Here is an 18,050-nt window from a genome sequence, read left to right on the forward strand (position 1 = left end):
ATCTAATAACACTCACATAAACATTACTTTTGCATGGTCTTAATATGTGCTGAATTTTCACGTTTTTCTTTTAGTCCAAACAGGCAATCCCAGATGCTAAAAAAAACATAACAAAACGTGAAAATACGTCCCTGTCATTGACAGGGTCAAGTACTTGGGATTGAATGTCTGGACTAAAAAAACGTGAAAATACGTCCCTGAACAATTCTTGCTTTTTTGTGAACTTTTCAATAATACTAACTACTTAGTGTACTGTACTCTTACAGAAAGTAGTAGTGCAGATGACTGAATTTAAGAAGACTAAAATATGAATAATGTACACGATTAGAAAAAAATACTAATATATATGTATGTATTAGTTTTACAATACATATTTTGATACCATTTTAAACAAAGAGCTTGCCGGCATTGAATCAGACATTTGGGTGCATCTAAAAATATTTTATATACAGTATTTTTATTTACTTACATTTTGCTCATGTCCATACATTATTTGGAATGCTGAGGTTTATCTTTACAATGATAAATAATCCGATACTAACTAAATATGCTAATACAGTACTATGCTCTACCGCATTATACACACTAGAGGGCAGTGTCGCGCCTTATAAATTTCCACGTTAGCACTTGCACTGGATAGTTGAGTAACAGTACTATGATGTTTGAACCTATGCGCATGTGTATTTGCGTGACTTAAAACCATCAGTGCTTTCATCATTTGATTTGAATGTCATATTCATCACCGAGTATTTTTGATAGCAGAAAAACATCTCGTCCTTGTGTGAATTCTGACACACGAATGCAAAATATGCATGATTAAGCATACATGTATACTGTATGGATTCGTCGGAAATTTCCCGTGCTAAAACTGGGTCCTTTTCCCAAAATATTGTATTGAGAAACGCCATAAATATACGCATGTAATCCGGAGTTGGTTCCGTTTACTGATCGATACAAATGACACCATACTTTTGTTATTGTCCCAACAATATTGCTCACTATCAATTGGTCTCTTTGTGAGACTCTTCATCAGTGCTTGATGATCATCAAAACACAATTTCTCACACACGCCATCCACTTATCGACTATAACATTTTGCCCCTCTCACAAACTAAATAAATAACAATGTTTAATCTACTCAGCTACGCAATAACACACATGTAATGCGCTCGATGGTTCTCTGACAGCGTCTTTAAAAGAGAACATTAATTAATGTTACTTTCATGACATACTATGCATCACAGTTAAGCATTTTGCATTCATCAGCATCAAGTACTTAATTTAAAAGAACATAGAAAAACCGCAAGCGTCCCCTTCCATGTTTAATCTATTCCGCATATCGACAAGTGTCTTGTCACCAGGGGCCTGTTCTATTTGAAAGGCTAATCAGTAACTATATTGGGAAGGCAAGGCCATCAAATTAGAGCTGATAAATGTCCCATTATCTGTGTGACACGACGTTCTCGTTGAATAAGGAATGAGCTAACACGTTTGCATTTGTACCTTACCCCCACAAAAATCTTGGAAGATATTTTGACCAAACAAAAACAACATTAACCCTTATACAGTATTTTGATGATGTTTAGGGGCATTTTCTTCCACATCATTCACGCAGTGTTGAGCTTTGATATGTCATCACCATCCGGGTGAAATTTCAGCTTCCTAGTGCCTTTTTTCAATGCTTTCCCGTTGATGTGAAATGCCCTTGGTGTAAAGATAAAATCCATGCAATCGTCTTCCTTTTTTTCTTTTTTTTTTATTGTCAAATAAATTCCCTTGGCTAAAATCCAAGAGATTAGCTGTGATCAAATTCTGCCTTGATACAATCATATTCATATTCATTTTTTAAGATGTGTTGAACTGTTGCTACTTGCTAACTGCTGCATTGCCTGTTAAAAGCTATTGTGCAGTTCCATATTAACCCCTGGGTGTCTGGGGATTTTTCACTAGCCTGGCCTTACTATCACCCAACTGGGGCTGACTTTGAAAGGGTCATAATATAAATTTTTACTTTCAACCCATCAAAAATTGCAGTGGCATCAGCAATTTTTGATATACATATACCTTTTTTATGGGGGGGTTAACTGACGCCACTTTATGTATACATATGGTAAAAATGTGATAATAAAAAGAGTAACTACGCTATTTATTTATTTTCAGAAATGGAAACAGGAATATTTATTGTGTCATAATTAGAGTATTAAGACTTTTGAAGACGTTTGCATTATGGGAGTCCGGGCTAAGACAATCATCAAAGTCAGTGAAAGGCTTGCAAATGTCATAAGTTGGCTGCTAGCGCCACCTGGTGGTTTTGGGGTGTCAACACAAAAAATTCTTTTGCGCCTCGTTCGCAAGTTGCCATTAAAAGGATTCATGCAAAAATCGGAGGAAATGCCTGAAAAAAAAATTGACATTTCCAATTTTGAATGGCAGTAAATGAGCCTGACATGGGCTAAATTTGACACCTATAATGTCTAGCTCTCAACCTCAAGTTTGCAAGCACTTAGACGGATGGCAGCTTGTAAGTATATAGTTTGTAAGAGCCAATGGACTGTCTGTCACTTACATAATCATAGGCCGTCTTATCAGTCAATACTAACAACTGATAGGAATAGACACATCTCACATGCATAAGCACACACGCACAGCCACGCATACATGAACTCATGCACGTTGACACTGATCATTATCACAGCATCCAAAAAATGTCAATTTCTTAATTAATGCTTGACTTTTTTCAATAAGCCCTCAAATAATTAAAAGAAAAATAAGCTGGCCATGAAAAAAGAATGACTGCATTCTGCTGTCATAAATGAATTTAAGGCCCAAGGGTCACTTATGACATGTTGTTAAAGATGACATCACAAGTGATGGGACGCCGTAGCGATATTTCTACTCAAAGGCAATCTTTGAGGAGGTTAGAGGATTAATCTTCCAGCCACAGCAAAGCCATGGAGCCTTCAAAAGTGTCCATGTTGGCTTTTTTCCTACTTGTGCTCTATGGAACAGCTGCAGCCAAAGGTAAGCCTTTTGAAAACAACAATTTCATATTACTGCCACCTCATGTTGTTTTGTGATGTTGTCCTTTTTAATCATATTTAATAAATAAGTGTCCAACCGAAAAATGATCAACATAGTTTCAGGCCTGTTCTCAAAAAGAAATAATTATAAAAATTTAATTTAAAGTGTCCTCTTTTGGGATCATAGTAGAGATGTGTTTACAAAAATGAATCATGAAATTGACAGGTAACGAGAGGTGGCATATGGCAAGTTGGGTCCAACCATTCTAGTATGGGGAGAATCTGTCTTTTTACAAAAATTAAATTGAATAACCTTCTGATCATATTTTTTTAACTTATATTTCCCTGAAACAAATAATTAAATCAATAATGAGGAATATTTGCATGTTTGTTTGATTTAAAATCTCAAGTACCTCCTAAAGTTCCTCCATGTACCCCCATTTGAGAACCAGACTTAGACCACAGCTGTTACTCGTCTAGAATTTTGACATTCATCCGATGTGGGATTCTCCTCAATGCACAATGGGTTCAGTATGCATTTTTAATGGACGAGATTTGTGACTTCGATTTATGATCGAAACTCATCTATTTCAATGATTTTCCTTACACAGTTGAGGAGGAAAACCCGGAGTTCTGGAGATCACAAGCAAAGAAGACTTTACAAAAAGCTTTAAACAGGAAGCAGAACAACAACGTGGCTAAAAACATCCTGTTTTTCCTTGGCGACGGTATGTTGAAGCACAAACGTCCCATTCATTGAATTTGCAGCAGAACAAAAGTAATCCGCTGAGATGATCATTAGTAGATATTTATGGAAAAATCCAATCTGTGTTGAAATAATGTTTTTGTTTTCAATCTGATATAAATTCATGGCCTATAGAGAAAGTCTGCATGTTCACATTAGGTATGGGAATCACAACCTACACTGCGGCTCGTATCCTCAAGGGACAACTGCAGAACCACACAGGAGAGGAGACGGTGATGACCATGGACACCTTCCCCCATGTGGGACTGGCTAAGGTAACATGCACATAGACACGCATGCACACACACACAGATACAACACTTAATTTTATTCATATGTATGTATGGTTGAATCCATTTTTTGTCTCCAAGGAACGTTCAGCAAATGGCTTCCTTAGTCCTTTTTTACTTGGTAATTGTTGTATGATGCGGAACAAGTTTTGGATTGGAATAGGACAATAGCCAAAGTTTATGAAGAAGTCACTCTCATTGAAATGCATTCGACAAATTAATAACTACTTAAATAAACCCTAAAAATGCCCTAAACCGTACTGACCTGCCATTGAAGGAAAACATGACACCATAACTCAGCTGAACCGAGGTCAGGATGGATTTTCCTTGTCCATTGGCTGTCAGTAGCTTTGAATAAAGCTGCTCCTTGTGCTTTGTGCAGACCTACAGTGTGGACTTCCAGATTGCAGATAGCGCTGCTACAGCTACAGCTTATCTGTGTGGGGTAAAAACCAACCTGAACACCATCGGCGTCAGCGCAGCGGCTCGAAATGGCGTTTGTAAGAGTCAGAAGGGCAATGAAGTCACATCTATCCTGAAGTGGGCCAAAAATGCAGGTGAGGATACTAAGACAATGAAAAGGTAACTGGAGCTGTAAATGTTTGCTTAAGTAAGTTCATGTGTTGTTGGGTGCGCAGAAACATTTTGATTCTTCTCATGTTTCCATGCAAACGACTGCCATACATCTCATCACACAATGTTTGTAAAACGGAGAGGATCATAAAACGTGGGGTTCAGGGTTTACTATGATGTTTCTAGTTCCTTTTCGAGTGGCAAAATATGGATGGATATGCTCCGGTTAAAGAACATGTACCGTTGCTCCATTCAGCACATTTATTAACTGTGGTCTGCAATAATACAGACAAAGAACAAATGTTAACATACATACATACAGTACATACACCATTCAATCCACTACTCAACATGCAGCATAACATTCTTAACTTCTAAACTCACTGCATTCAACTCTAGCCAAACACAAATAAATGCTTCCTCGTATGAACGAAACGCTATTAGCATAATTAGCATGCTAGCCGAATACAACCATTTAAGTGCAGTACAGGACGTCACACACAAGCATACACCTGCTCTATAACACACAACTAATGTCCAAATTGAGCGTTACAAGGTAATAAACTCACCTTTCATCACATACACACAATCACAAATGTGCTAGAATGTGCGTTATGAGCAACTTTATCAAGTTATGTCACGGACTGAACGGTGTCGCGGACGAGGAGCACGTTAGACTAGAGTTACGTTCACTGAATGCTCACAGCATGGGAAATTACAACATCAAAGGAAACTACAAACATATAAACAATGTGGGCTAGGTTTTTATTGCTGGTGTTGCTGTTGTTTTTTCTGTGCCCAGCAACCGGGTTGATGGCCAGTATGTTGATGTTGCTCTTGGTAGACAATTAATAAAAAAAAAATAAAAATAAATAATACAACATGAAAAACATTCTTTTTTGGAAAAATATTTGATGTTATAACCCGCAGCTTATAGTCCATTGCGGCTCATCCGTGACAACAAATGTTGTGCTCAATTTTTGCTGCTCATATACTTTTGCGGTTTAAAGTCCGGAAAATACAATATATGTATGGCAAAGTTTGGATTATTCACTCTCGAAAACAGTTGTAAGAAGAATGACTACATTTCGAGTCAAAAAAAGGACAGACTAAATGTTTTGGTCAATTTGACCCAAACTACTGGTTTGTTTTGCACTACACAACCTCAAAACTTGAGTCTTTTCGTACAAGACAATCTCAGTAATTGGGTTGTTTTGAACAAAACAACCTAACAAATTGGGCCAAATTGACCCGAATAATGGGTTGGTCAGTTTTTGACCCATGATTCGGTTATTATTTTACCCCAATTGTTTTTACAGTGCAAGCTTTGTTTTCTCACTATTTTTTAATGTATTCTGCCTTCCCTATATGTGCTGACTTTCTTTCGGCGTGTAGTTTCCAAAGCGACTGTGTCAAGCTGTTTATATCTCATAAGTCAATTCAGCGTCTAAAAATCCACTATCATAATGTGAACATACTTTGTGAATCTCCATAGATGGGCTAACAGAAATGAACAAATAATGCTTAAAAAAATTCTAACAACAGTTGCAGCGGTGCACAGAGAGTAAAGTATTCAATTTTCAGGCAAGTCTGTCGGGATTGTGACAACCACACGTGTCCAACATGCTACGCCGGCCGCCAGCTACGCCCACAGCGCAAGCAGGAAGTGGTACAGCGACGGCGACATGCCTGCCGGCGCCAAGAGGGACGGCTGCACTGACATTGCCTCTCAGCTGCTCAATAACACAGACATTGATGTGAGACTATTTTTTTGTCACATTTTATTTAGTTACCTGAGATCTTGATGAATAGATTCCTTGCAGGTGATTATTGGTGGTGGGAGAAAGTACATGACCCCCAAGGGTACCAAAGACCCAGAATACCCCAGGGACTACTTCTCCAGGGGCAAAAGGCAAGACAATCGCAACCTCATCACTGAATGGCAGAACCTGAAATTGGGAAAGGTAAGTCGTCACTTACTGAATATGCTGATTGATATTCAAATATTGATACTTCAGCTAACTAATATTTACAGTATTTATTTCTATTTGGAAATTCACATAGAAATTATCCTTGCCTTATATACTGCCTCACAAAGAGACATCAAACTAAAAAAAAATGTTGTTTAGAAAGAAATATGACAAACTGTATAGGTCTTAAAAATATAGAAAACATATGTGACATTCAGTATGTATGTGTTTTATATCATAGGTTGCCCATTATGTATGGAATAAAACCGATTTTGATGCTATTGACCCAGAAACCACAGATTACCTCATGGGTGAGTGTTTTTATTTACAATCTTTTTTTTTTTTTACTGCCTTTCTGTTCAGCGGAGGGGAAAATTAAAAGGTTGGTCTATTTGATGGTCTGATTTTCTTTAGCCATAAGACGACGACTTGAACAATAACACAACACGAAAAAAACACTTTCCAACTTCAGTAAAAGCCATTCTATGGAACATTGGATTTGGAGCAGGTTCTAGTACGCAAAATTCAACAACGGAGACCCCGGACTGTTGAACAACCGAAACTTAACATCAAGCAGGAATAAGAAAGAATTTCTCTCGAAAAGCTTTAACATTTGTTCAGTTCCTACTTATTGAGTGTTTTCACGTTGCTGTAGTCAAATTCGAAACAAGTGAATATTTCCAAAACAAAAAACACAAACGTGAAATGTCGTGTCTTTGTCTTGTATCCAATTGAATATAGGTTGAAGAATTTTTGCATTTTTTCAGTTTTTATCAACATTTTACCCAATGTCCCAACTTCATTGGAAATGGGGTTGTACGTGAAGCACATATTTCAGAATCCAACATAAGTATTATTCTCTATTGTATCCGCTGTTCAAATGTAATCACTGCATGATTAATTTGCATATTAAGGCTAATAGAACTAGATGTTTCAATCCCTTAGAGAATTGCTATCTACATCTAAGTATCAACTCATCCTATCCCAAAAGACACATTTAAACGTCTTTACAGAGCCCAGACATTCAATCTTAGGTTTTTTTCAGTCGTTTTTTTAATAGCTTTCTCAGATTTGATAGCTTTTAACATCGTGAAAAGTTGTAGCATCGAGTATAAGTTGGGAAGTATGAAGGAGGTAAATTGAGCTATGCTGGCCGATCAATCATTTCTTCTTCTGTGGTGCGAGGGAGAAGGAGAGAATGATTTCTTCAATTATAGGGTGTTGCAACCACCACTGACTGCATTGTTCTGTTTGTCTGCTTTTTTCCTCCCACAGCTTTGTTTGAGCCAGGTGATCTGCGGTATGAAGCTGAGAGGGACCCCAACATGGACCCGTCCATCATCGAGACCACGGAAAAAGCCATCCGCATCCTCCGAAAAAATCCCAAAGGATTCTTCCTTTTAGTGGAAGGTTTGGACAAGCAGTCCGCACACCATTTGATTCATTCCACCGCTTAATCAAGCATGCAAAGTTTAAACAGTTGATTTTGGTACTTTTTTTTAACCCTTATGAAGTATTTTGCCATATGCTTTGATCTTGACATCAAAGACATTTTGCATCAAAATGAAAGCATTGAAAGAAGTCACCAGGGAGCTGAAATTTCACCCAAAGTGTGACCACATGTCCAAGTTCAAAATGGCTTGACCACTTAGTTATCACACTATCAGCACTGTATCATCCATTGGCTAAAATACTGTGAAAATGACAAAGAAGAAAATGGCCCAAATAGGGGTTACCTCAATTAAGTTATATGCAGAAGTCAGGTTAATAGACACTAGGCAGCCATATTGGACAAGTGTTCAAATTCATCTTATTGCAACAACCAATCATGTCCTCTTAGTAGGGTGTGTTTACCAAGACAAAAGATGCAGACCAAAAACAAATGTCTCCTATAGTGGACACAAATGAATAGGCTTCGTTTCAGAGGATCCGTTGACCTTTAACTATTCGTTCTCAGGGGGGCGCATCGACCAGGCGCATCATGATGGCCGAGCATACATGGCGCTTCATGAGACGGTCGCGTTCGACTATGCCATTGCCAAGGGCCTGGAACTCACCGACGAGGAGGAAACGCTCACCATAGTCATGGCTGACCATTCCCACCCTTTTACCTTCAATGGATACCCTTTCCGAGGGCAAAGTATTCTGGGTAATTAGTAGTAGCTGCTTACTGTTCAAATGAGGAGTTGTTCAGATTGTTGGATGTTCAGGAATGTCAATCCTAACAGGTGAAAGACCATTGACCAAAACTTTCTGTAGCCATCAATGTTGGAGGCTGTCTTTCTTTACATGATGTTCTCCAAGCTCAAGTCACTTCATCACAACCTCCTCACTTGTTTATCTGTTTCTGCCTGTGCTATCAAACTCCCTACTGACTACCTGACATGAACTTACACAAGCAATACCAAAGACATGAGAAATAAGATGGCCTACAAAAACTTTGATAAACTTTCTGTGTGGTCCCTGGTGGTCTAGGATTTAGCACTCTCACCGCCACATGCTGGGTTTGATTCCTGGTCAGGGAATTCTTTGGGTCTTCTCCTTTCCTTGGCTTTGATCTTTCCTGGATACGATCTGTCAGAAGACAACATAGTCAACTGAACTGTAATTTAGAGCAAAAAGAGAAATAAGATGCCCTTACCTGTTAAAATCCATATGTCTGCATGGTCCCTGGTGGTCTAGTGGTTAGGATTTGGCGCTCTCACCGCCACGGCCCGGGTTCGATTCCCGGTCAGGGAATTTATATCAGTCTTTTGCGTAGTTCCTCGGCTTTGATCCTTGCTGTTACTCATATGACCTTCCAGAAGATGACATAACCAGTTCAATTATAATGCAAAAGTTGTTGACAAAAACAATGAATGCTAAAAGTCAGTCATTTGTCACGTAGAGTACAGCTATTGCCATTTTACATGCCTTTTGCAAAAAAATTGCTCCTAGATTTTCTTGTAAAGTAAGTAAGTTTCAATGTTTGAGCTGTCAGATGCTCTTCTATTTTCCACATTGCAACCGTACGAAGTCATACATCATCATTAGCCTTCTGAAGTTTATATTGCTCGGTGTTTGTGTTGTGCTCTTGCTACTCGCTCTTTCCTCCTCTGTTCGTGTTTCACCCGCCTTCTCCTCTCCCTCGTAATCATCCTCCTCCCAGTGGTGCAGCAGTGATTAATGTGCTTGTGAAACCCTGAGCTCTTCATCAACAAGGAGACTCGTCGGGCTAATGGCTCATCTGGAGAAAAAGACTGTTTAACCCAGCAGGCTTTAGACCTCCGTCAGGACGCTGGGGAGACTGCACCTGTGTGCGTGTGTGTAGGTGTGTGTGTGTGCGTACGCTTGCTAGTGTATCTCATGGATGGGTGACTAAAATGTAAGAAAACCTGAATAATCTTTGATGAGATGGTCTGTTTATATTTTTCAGGAAAGTCTCCACTGTGGGCCAAAGACACGCTGCCATACACGACACTAATGTATGGAAATGGACCTGGACACAAAATTATCAATGGCACACGGCCTGACATTCGCAATGTCAACACAAGTAAGATCCATATGTTTTACATACAATATAAAAAATATGAAAAACAATACCAGAATGACAGTTACAATCATATATTGACTTAAGTTTTGCTCTTTCATTGAATCCCTCGGGCTTCTTCACTCTCATAAGACAAATCTTGACTTCCAGCATTAATTTAAGAGGATTATTTTATTTTACTAAAGCCACATTCGAATGAATTCAACTTTTAATGTTAACATTAGGCACTGTAGGCCCCAATTTGGTAGAATGCCGCTGATGTGTCTAAAAAATGGCGTAATGTCATTTTAATGCGGATTTGACTGACTGCACTGTGTATTTATGGACGGTCCGGCAGACAGAGATGCCACGCCCCCGACACATCTGACATTTTGGTTGCACAATTAGCCTGCTCTGTTCATAAAAGGGGCGAGTCATAATTTTTGTGGCAGACGGCGCTACACTTCAATAGGCACTCCGGCGTAATTGTATTGCACGCCCACGGTGCATCTTGCAATTTCATTACCAAAGAGAGACTACATTTTAGACCACCGAAAAGCAGGTCTATTATCCAATGCGAGGGGTCTAACGCAATTCTTTTGGATTGATGGAGGCAAACAAATTTGCCCTCCTGGGATGTGTGTAGTGCATTCATCATATTTCTTACTTAAATATGATATTTTTGTGACAATTTCTGAATCATTATAGCATTTTATTCATTGAACAAATTACAATCATTGTGATCTTCAAAATATTTTTAATACTGTGTCTGATGCAAAATGACACAGCTCCTCATTGGATGAGATTGACGTCGTGAGGAAGTTTAAAATATGCTTCAGCTTCCTTTATCTACTGCCAGGCTGCTTCTGAATATGTTCAGATTCATACAGATGCTTGATGTAAAACTAGATGGTTCACCTCAAGCGGTAGATCCAAAAAAATAGATCTATCCAATAAAATAACATGTTTATTGACTAAACAGACCCAGATCACAATGTAAGCAAATTTGGTGGTGAATCATACTCCAACAACCTTTTTGTTCAGTGAGGTTTGGTCCTGTAAGGTTTTTATTTTGTTAAATATATGCTGGAAAACACCTGTTAATCCATTGTTTCTTAGTTTAAAAATAACCGGACGTCGTTTCAATGGATCATCTGTGTATTGTGAACCGCTACGTATTCACATTTATTTCCCCCCACAGAAACAAAAGAATACGTCCAGTTATCAGCCGTTCCCACTGACTCGGCCACTCACAGCGGAGAGGACGTGGCCGTCTTGGCCCGTGGACCCATGGCCCACCTCTTCCATGGCGTCCAGGAGCAAAATTACATTGCCCACGCCATGGCGTACGCGGCCTGCGTCGGGGAAGACTTAAGTCACTGTCGAGGCCCAACGACTCCGGCTTTGGCTCACACCACCATCAACGACGGTAATAACAGTGCTGGAGGAGTCCGAAGCTCCGCCGCATTGATCATTGGTCTTCTCAGCGCAGCGCTGCTGGCCCATAATGCGCTGATGTAAAAATAATGTCGCTCTAAGTGGCACGTTGAAAAGGAAGGGTCATTGAGGTGGAGTGGGCAGGGAAATGATGAACTCTTGTGATGCCTACGTCATACTGATTATAATTTTGTATAAAATAATAACCATAAAGTATTTGATGAATTTTTTTTCCACACACAAATGACCATTTCAGAAGTATAGAATATGCTAAGAGAGAAGTGTTTTGGGACACCTTTCTTAAGGAAGTTAGGATAGTCTTCTGCATCCTCTTTCAATGACAATAATGTGCATTATTATCTTGCTACTAATAGCTTTTGAGGAAAAGCACATTAGAAGATATAAAATGCATGAATGGAACAAGAGGTCATCCCGTATGTGAAGGAGTATTGAAGCTGCTGGAGATTTGATGACATTACCACCGGCAGACCCTTAATGCAAAATATTTAAAAACCACCTATTTTTATCTATGGGAGACAGATTATGGTAATTATTGTGAACATCTGCTGGGGTTCAGAGTTTATTAGACCTGATTTCGATTTGCCTTGCTCTCATTTAGAGTAGAGCTGCAGGCCATCATTTTGCTCCGTAAGATGGGGCCGCTCTCATCTTTGGCTCACAATCTCGACTTGCAGATCTTTTAGAGGACCAAGGCTAGAATAGAAGTACAAAGTCTTACTTAGCTCTTGTTGGCTAGATGCTTGTCATGAAAAAGTCCAATGATTCTTTCGACACTTTTCTTCACACAATGTACAATAAAATTGAAATATGGAAACACATACAGACATCAAAATGTTATGTATTTATTTTTTGCAAATACAGCATTCGTTCAGAAGCGACAGTTGAAAAAACAGTTCTTCAATTCTTATTTTGTCTAATCTTTTGATCTTTATACAAAAGCCATTTCACATCAGAGAGAAAAACACTGAAAGAAGGCACCAGGGAGCTGAAATTTCACCCGGATAGTGCTAAAAAAAACAATAACAACTGTACCTACAGTATAACATTTATCTATATCACATGCAGTGGCATAGTAGGCTTTTCTTATCCTATAACGCTCAGTTTCCTGACTAGATGCCACCATTTGGTGGCACCACAGCACCAGACACTTGAGTGGCTGCGATTTTAAAAACGTTATGAAATATTGAAGGTGCACTGCGGGAGGACTTTTCTAGAGCCAATTATAATCTCCTGTAGTGGATTTATACGCAGTCATTCACTTCACCCTTAACTTTCCACAAAGCATTTATAAGTGCACTCAAGGGAAGGGGGGTGGGGGTGGGGTGTATAGCCCCTGCATTAGGCTTCTTTATGTAGGGGAGGAGCCAAAGAACATTTTCTTGACATTACTAATACTCTAAGCACTGTTAGATACACGCATCAAGAGAAAACATTACAAAAAATGAAGGTTTGCATGAGAGATGAGAAAATATGAGACATAAACACATCCAATTTTTGGTCCAGGAAGAAATTGACTACCACAGACCACCCTCAGGTCTTGATGGATAAAGCATCAATAATCACCTATACCTTCTCCCTTCTGTGACTTTAAGGCATTTTCTTTTGTCCATTATAAACTCACACAAGTTAAGTCTCCTGATATTTAATAATTGCATTTTGGTTGTAATGGCCACCATAATTCAGCAATGAACTCCCAGAGAACATTTCAGAACAACTACAGTATATCAAAATGTATCTACTGAGACTGCATGGAGCTCTAATGAGAAACGCCTCATTAATATCAGTGGACTAGTATACAGTATTTTGTTCTATGCGTTCGCCAGTGGAATTGGCCCGCCATAAAAGGCATGCCCCAGGAAGCCATACAGGCCTTCATTTTATATTTCAGGAGCATCATAATTATTGTCTTTAGGGATGAATGTAAAAAGAACCCTCTAAGGAGCCCCTGGATTGGCTCTTTGGCACTTGATAATGACACCATGGAGGAGCGCTGCTGCACAGCTATCTTTAGTGTCGTGGTGGGCGGGAAGCAAGCATGAGAGACGCAGGAAGAATAAAGATGCTTCTGAGTGGGCCACAATGGACCATAGCCTTTTGCTGCCTTTCATTCACATCCTACAATAAGGTGAGTGCGTCAAAAAAATGAATGCAGCTTTTTTTATAAACGTTAGCTCATACAGTTCTACCCTGACTTACGAGTGCCCAAGCTATTAGTTGTCGCCTAATGGATGTTTTTGTTTTGTGTTGGGAACCAGAATTTGAGTTACACGTGCTTCAAATACTCCACCGCCCCAGTGGTTATGAAAAAAGAAAATAAATGTTGGATTACCTCCCCAGCAGTTCTGTAAAAAGGAACAAAAATGTGATGGACCAAACCAAAATCCAATTAAGTTGGACTATAAAAATAGAACACAAGGGTTTACTGATTACTAATATATACTATAATATTAATATTAATAATATGCCTTCAAAAGAACTGAAACTGAGATTTGGTCAGAACTTTGATTCCGTGGTCAAAGGTGAGCTTCGCTGCGGTATGTAGGGACAGCCAGAAGATCCAGCCCATCTGTCGAGATGGTTCGGCGGACACTCACAACGAGGATACCTTCTTGGTTGAAGGTCCCGCAGACAGAAAGGGGGTTCATGTCCTTGGGGAACTGGGACTTATGAGTGAATGTGTCACTGACGCTTCCATCATCCATGACCTGAAGGACACAAAGTGTAGCTGTCCATTGAAATGGATTACGTGCAGTGTGGATGCAGACCAAAAACCAAACAAGCCTCTCGAAACTGGCACTGGTCTTTTACTTATTATAACATATGAAATACTGTACATCATCTGCGTGAGTGTATCGGAATAAACTTAATACGTCAATGACGCAGAATGAAATGTGCTCCTGTACGGTATAAACGTATTTATGTGTTTTTTAGGAGTCTGGTAGTTCGAACAGGTATTTATACATATTTGTTTTCAAATACTTTCAAGTACTAGGCAAAAGAAGTATCTAAAAGAATTAATCACATTCATTAATTAAAAAAAGACTCACACACCATTTAGAAGACGCATACCTTTTGTGCATGAATGACGACGTGGTGATCATATGCCATCACTACTATATCGTGGGGCTCAAACTGGCTGACATCGGCAGACATATAGTAGCTATCTCCTACACATTGCACTCCTCCAGCAACTGGAACAGGACCACCCACTGGAGCTGGAACACAAGAGAAGATAGCAGATCCAAAAACATATACCATATACGTGCAGACCCGAAATGTTTGAACTTTTGATAAACTTTTTTGGCTGGCCTCCGCATTGAGTTTTTGATCATTTAAATTCTAATTTAACCAAAATGAAAGTTCCTATCTTTTCTATTGCTCTACATATGTAAGACTGAACTGACTTACCACCACGTCCATACGAGGATCTGGCTTGCCTGCCAAATGGGGCCTCACAAGCGAGCCCTCCCTGACCATCTTCACAAAACAGACTAGATGACTCTGGCGAGTCAAGAAAAGGCTCTAGAAGAGCATCCAGCGAGTCCGCAGATCCGGCACGTGAACTCTCTGACCGAAAACTACTGGAGGAGCTGTAACGGGCTGAGGAACGATAGGAGGAAGAAGATCTTCGACTAGAAGACGTCAATGATTCCATAGCACCAAACGCAGATTCTTCTCAACACTCTCACTCGGAAAACAAGATCTCTCACTGGGCTGGCCTCTTTATATAGCCCCGATGCATTGTGGGTCACTGGAGCGCCCCACTGGTTCCATAGCCATCTTCATTTACCCATAGATGGCCAACTGGCTGACGACTTGAGTCAAGAATGTAACGGACAAACTGATAAGGAGCAAGTCCTCTTTTCTAGTGACCTGAGATAAGGTGGAGCGGGCTTGAGATGATACTTCTGGCATGTGGTTAGAAATAGCACGCAGGAATGGTCAGATCATCCGTTAGACAGACCCTGGCCACAGCGCTAAGGCTTTATCAATAATGCAAGAACGTTTGAGTTTTGCTTACTAGCTAATGGAACGGCAGGAAATAAATGAAGTTCATTCAGAGGGCAACAAGGTAATTATCAGAAAAAGCAAAAGCAAATGACATCATTGACCCTTTAGCACCGTATACATTATACATATGCGTACTGTATGTTCCAATCTAAATACTTGTTAAGATGTAATATATTCGTTTTGCTAGAAAAGTACATTTTATGTGACAGAATTTCAAAAAGTTTATTCTACTTTGTTACACTTAATAGTATGACCACATGCTTGATGCGATGAGACTGATAGGTGAATAGGAGCTTATTAGTTCAAGCAGAAAACCAATAGCAGTAAAGTATTTTGACGTTTTTTTTTAAATAATATCAAACAGCTCGGTGGCGCAGAGGTTAGCATGTCCGCCTCACAGTTCAGGGACCTGAGTTCAAATTCACCTCACTCCGGCCTTCCTATAAGGAGTTTGCATGTTTTCCCCAAGCCTGCCTGGGTTCTCTCTGGGCACTCCAGCATCCCACATTCCAAAATCCTGCATGGCTGGTGAGTTGGACACTTTAAATTGCCCTTAGGTGTGATTGGTTCCATGAATGGTTGTTTGTCTCTGTGCACCTTGCAATTGGATAGCGGGGATGGAATGTCATTGTTAGCTTTATTTTTTATATTTTTCCCATAAGGCAGCGAGTGGTTCTGCACTCTCAACTCTGACCATCCTATCTGTAGATAATAAGTTATTTAATGTCAACATCTGGGTGAAATTTCAGCTCCCTAGTGTCTTCTTTCAATGCTTTCCCCTTGACATGAAGTTCCTTCGATGTTAAAATGGACAAAATATTGCACACAGGTTAATCTAGATCACACAATCAATGTGAAACGTATGTTGCTAGGCAAACAGAAATTGAAAAAAAGAACCATCTTTTTAATGATGCTTCTTCAGTAGATAAGACATGGGCCAGATCTCCAACATACTGTATCCTTTCAAATCCTGGCCAATCTGTTTTTTTTTGTCAAACTTTACCAAAGTTAGGCTTGTTTTTGTCCCTGCCCTAAAAAAAGGAAGCAAAGAGAGCCTCAGGCAAGAGAGGCAAGACCTCCTTTAAGGATAAACAACAGATGGAAAGAACAGTTGGGGGAGATACCAGAGGGACAACATGTTTTGTAAAATAATCAATTTATTACACATTGCTCCAGCTCTACACCAAGGACCACCTCAAAGTTACGCACAAAAACTGATCTAATTGGCCAGAAGTTGATCACTTTAGGTCAACAATATTATTTTCCACTAAGGGCTGCATTGATATAGATAAGGATTTTTTTTTTTCTTATAGTCAATGTGAAGATGACCAAAGTGAGTAGTCAATGACGTGTTTCAAAAAATGTTTTCTGTCCAGGACAGTCACAATGCTGTAAGAAAGTACTGTATTTGCCCTTTTCATGATTTTTGTGTTTTTTCTACCTGTATCACTTACAAAGGTTTTATTTCATAAAACCAATTTTAATAGTACACCGAGAAAACCCAAGGATTTATAAATTGCCATTTTTAAATGACAATTTTATTCTCTAAGAAAGGAGGAATACAAACCAATGTCACCTTATGTGAAAAAAGTAATTGATAGGTTTTAATTTATTCCCCCTTGGTAAAAACAAAATAATAATCCTTTAGAAACTACTTTTGGGTAGTCTTGGTGTGATATTAAAATTGCTTTTATGAAATTAAAGCTTTGTTAGTGACAACCATGCGAAAAACACCAAAATCAGGAAGGTGTCAAATACTTTTTTACAGCACTGTATGTACTTTTTTTAATAACATGGACCCATCTCATAGTGTATTTTGAATCATAGATCATGCTATTTCATCGTTCACTAAACCGCATGTGCGTGTTGTGCTTTGAAATGATTCTCTCCCCGGATGCCCCCCCCCCCCCCCCCCCCCCGTCTCCCAATCAGACAAATGGATGGCTGCGCTCGCTTCCATGATGTCATGGAAAAATGAAATATACTGGCAGCTATGTTACTACGTCCACCTTGATGGTATGCTTGCTAAATGATGGCTGTCCCTTGCCCCTGTAATAACAGAATAACGATAATGTCGAAGTGTCTGTTAGCCAATCGCAGATTTTATGGCATGGATTACTTGTACGGAGTCAATCCATGAGTCAGGGGGTTGAAAAAGCACAGTTTGGAGAAAGGTTGTGATCACCCTTGGAGGATGTCCAATTTTTAGCCAGAATGATCAGTAGTGCAATATATACTGTACATAATGCACATAGCCAATCCAGCATACACAATAGATGACAGGTTGTTGGCATTTATCAGTATAGAACTTTGGCTCTATGCCACTAGCCTGGCAAGCCACACCCACTTTTTTGAGGAAACAAAAGTGAGTCTGGAAAGGCTCCAGACTGTTTGGCCTGGTTCAAAATGAAATGTGCAAAAAAATGTGTTCATTAGCGAAAATGTATGCTTCGTCAGCAATCTTACCGTTTGGCA

At 39.4% G+C, this 18,050-nt stretch overlaps 2 protein-coding genes, 1 long non-coding RNA gene and 1 other non-coding gene across 4 annotated transcripts; 2 read left to right on the forward strand and 2 right to left on the reverse strand.

Annotated features, from left to right (window-relative positions):
• Window positions 1-2,951: 2,951 nt before the first annotated feature.
• Window positions 2,952-12,326, forward strand: alp3 (alkaline phosphatase 3). Its single transcript, XM_088427028.1, has 11 exons — window positions 2,952-3,021; window positions 3,632-3,748; window positions 3,925-4,040; window positions 4,438-4,612; window positions 6,213-6,385; window positions 6,452-6,592; window positions 6,840-6,909; window positions 7,874-8,008; window positions 8,556-8,747; window positions 10,014-10,130; window positions 11,308-12,326. Exons 1-11 carry the CDS (start codon window positions 2,952-2,954, stop codon window positions 11,625-11,627), a joined length of 1,626 nt encoding a protein of 541 aa, XP_088283154.1. The 3' UTR covers window positions 11,628-12,326.
• Window positions 3,953-5,286, reverse strand: LOC148415658 (uncharacterized). Its single transcript, XR_015867157.1, has 3 exons — window positions 5,198-5,286; window positions 4,321-4,590; window positions 3,953-4,035 (listed from the first exon to the last, which is right to left on the reverse strand). It is a non-coding gene; the product is annotated as an uncharacterized LOC148415658 (long non-coding RNA).
• Window positions 9,266-9,337, forward strand: trnae-cuc (transfer RNA glutamic acid (anticodon CUC)). Its single transcript has one exon. It is a non-coding gene; the product is annotated as a tRNA-Glu (tRNA).
• A 1,751-nt stretch (window positions 12,327-14,077) lies between the features above and the next one.
• Window positions 14,078-15,234, reverse strand: hspb12 (heat shock protein, alpha-crystallin-related, b12). Its single transcript, XM_088428305.1, has 3 exons — window positions 14,973-15,234; window positions 14,634-14,779; window positions 14,078-14,269 (listed from the first exon to the last, which is right to left on the reverse strand). Exons 1-3 carry the CDS (start codon window positions 15,217-15,219, stop codon window positions 14,078-14,080), a joined length of 585 nt encoding a protein of 194 aa, XP_088284431.1. The 5' UTR covers window positions 15,220-15,234.
• Between the last annotated feature and the right edge of the window lie 2,816 nt (window positions 15,235-18,050).

This window comes from Hippichthys cyanospilos, chromosome 11 (assembly GCF_059441005.1).
Source record: "Hippichthys cyanospilos isolate Australia breed blue-spotted pipefish chromosome 11, RoL_Hcya_1.0, whole genome shotgun sequence".
In the NCBI taxonomy this organism is placed as follows: Eukaryota; Metazoa; Chordata; class Actinopteri; order Syngnathiformes; family Syngnathidae; genus Hippichthys; species Hippichthys cyanospilos.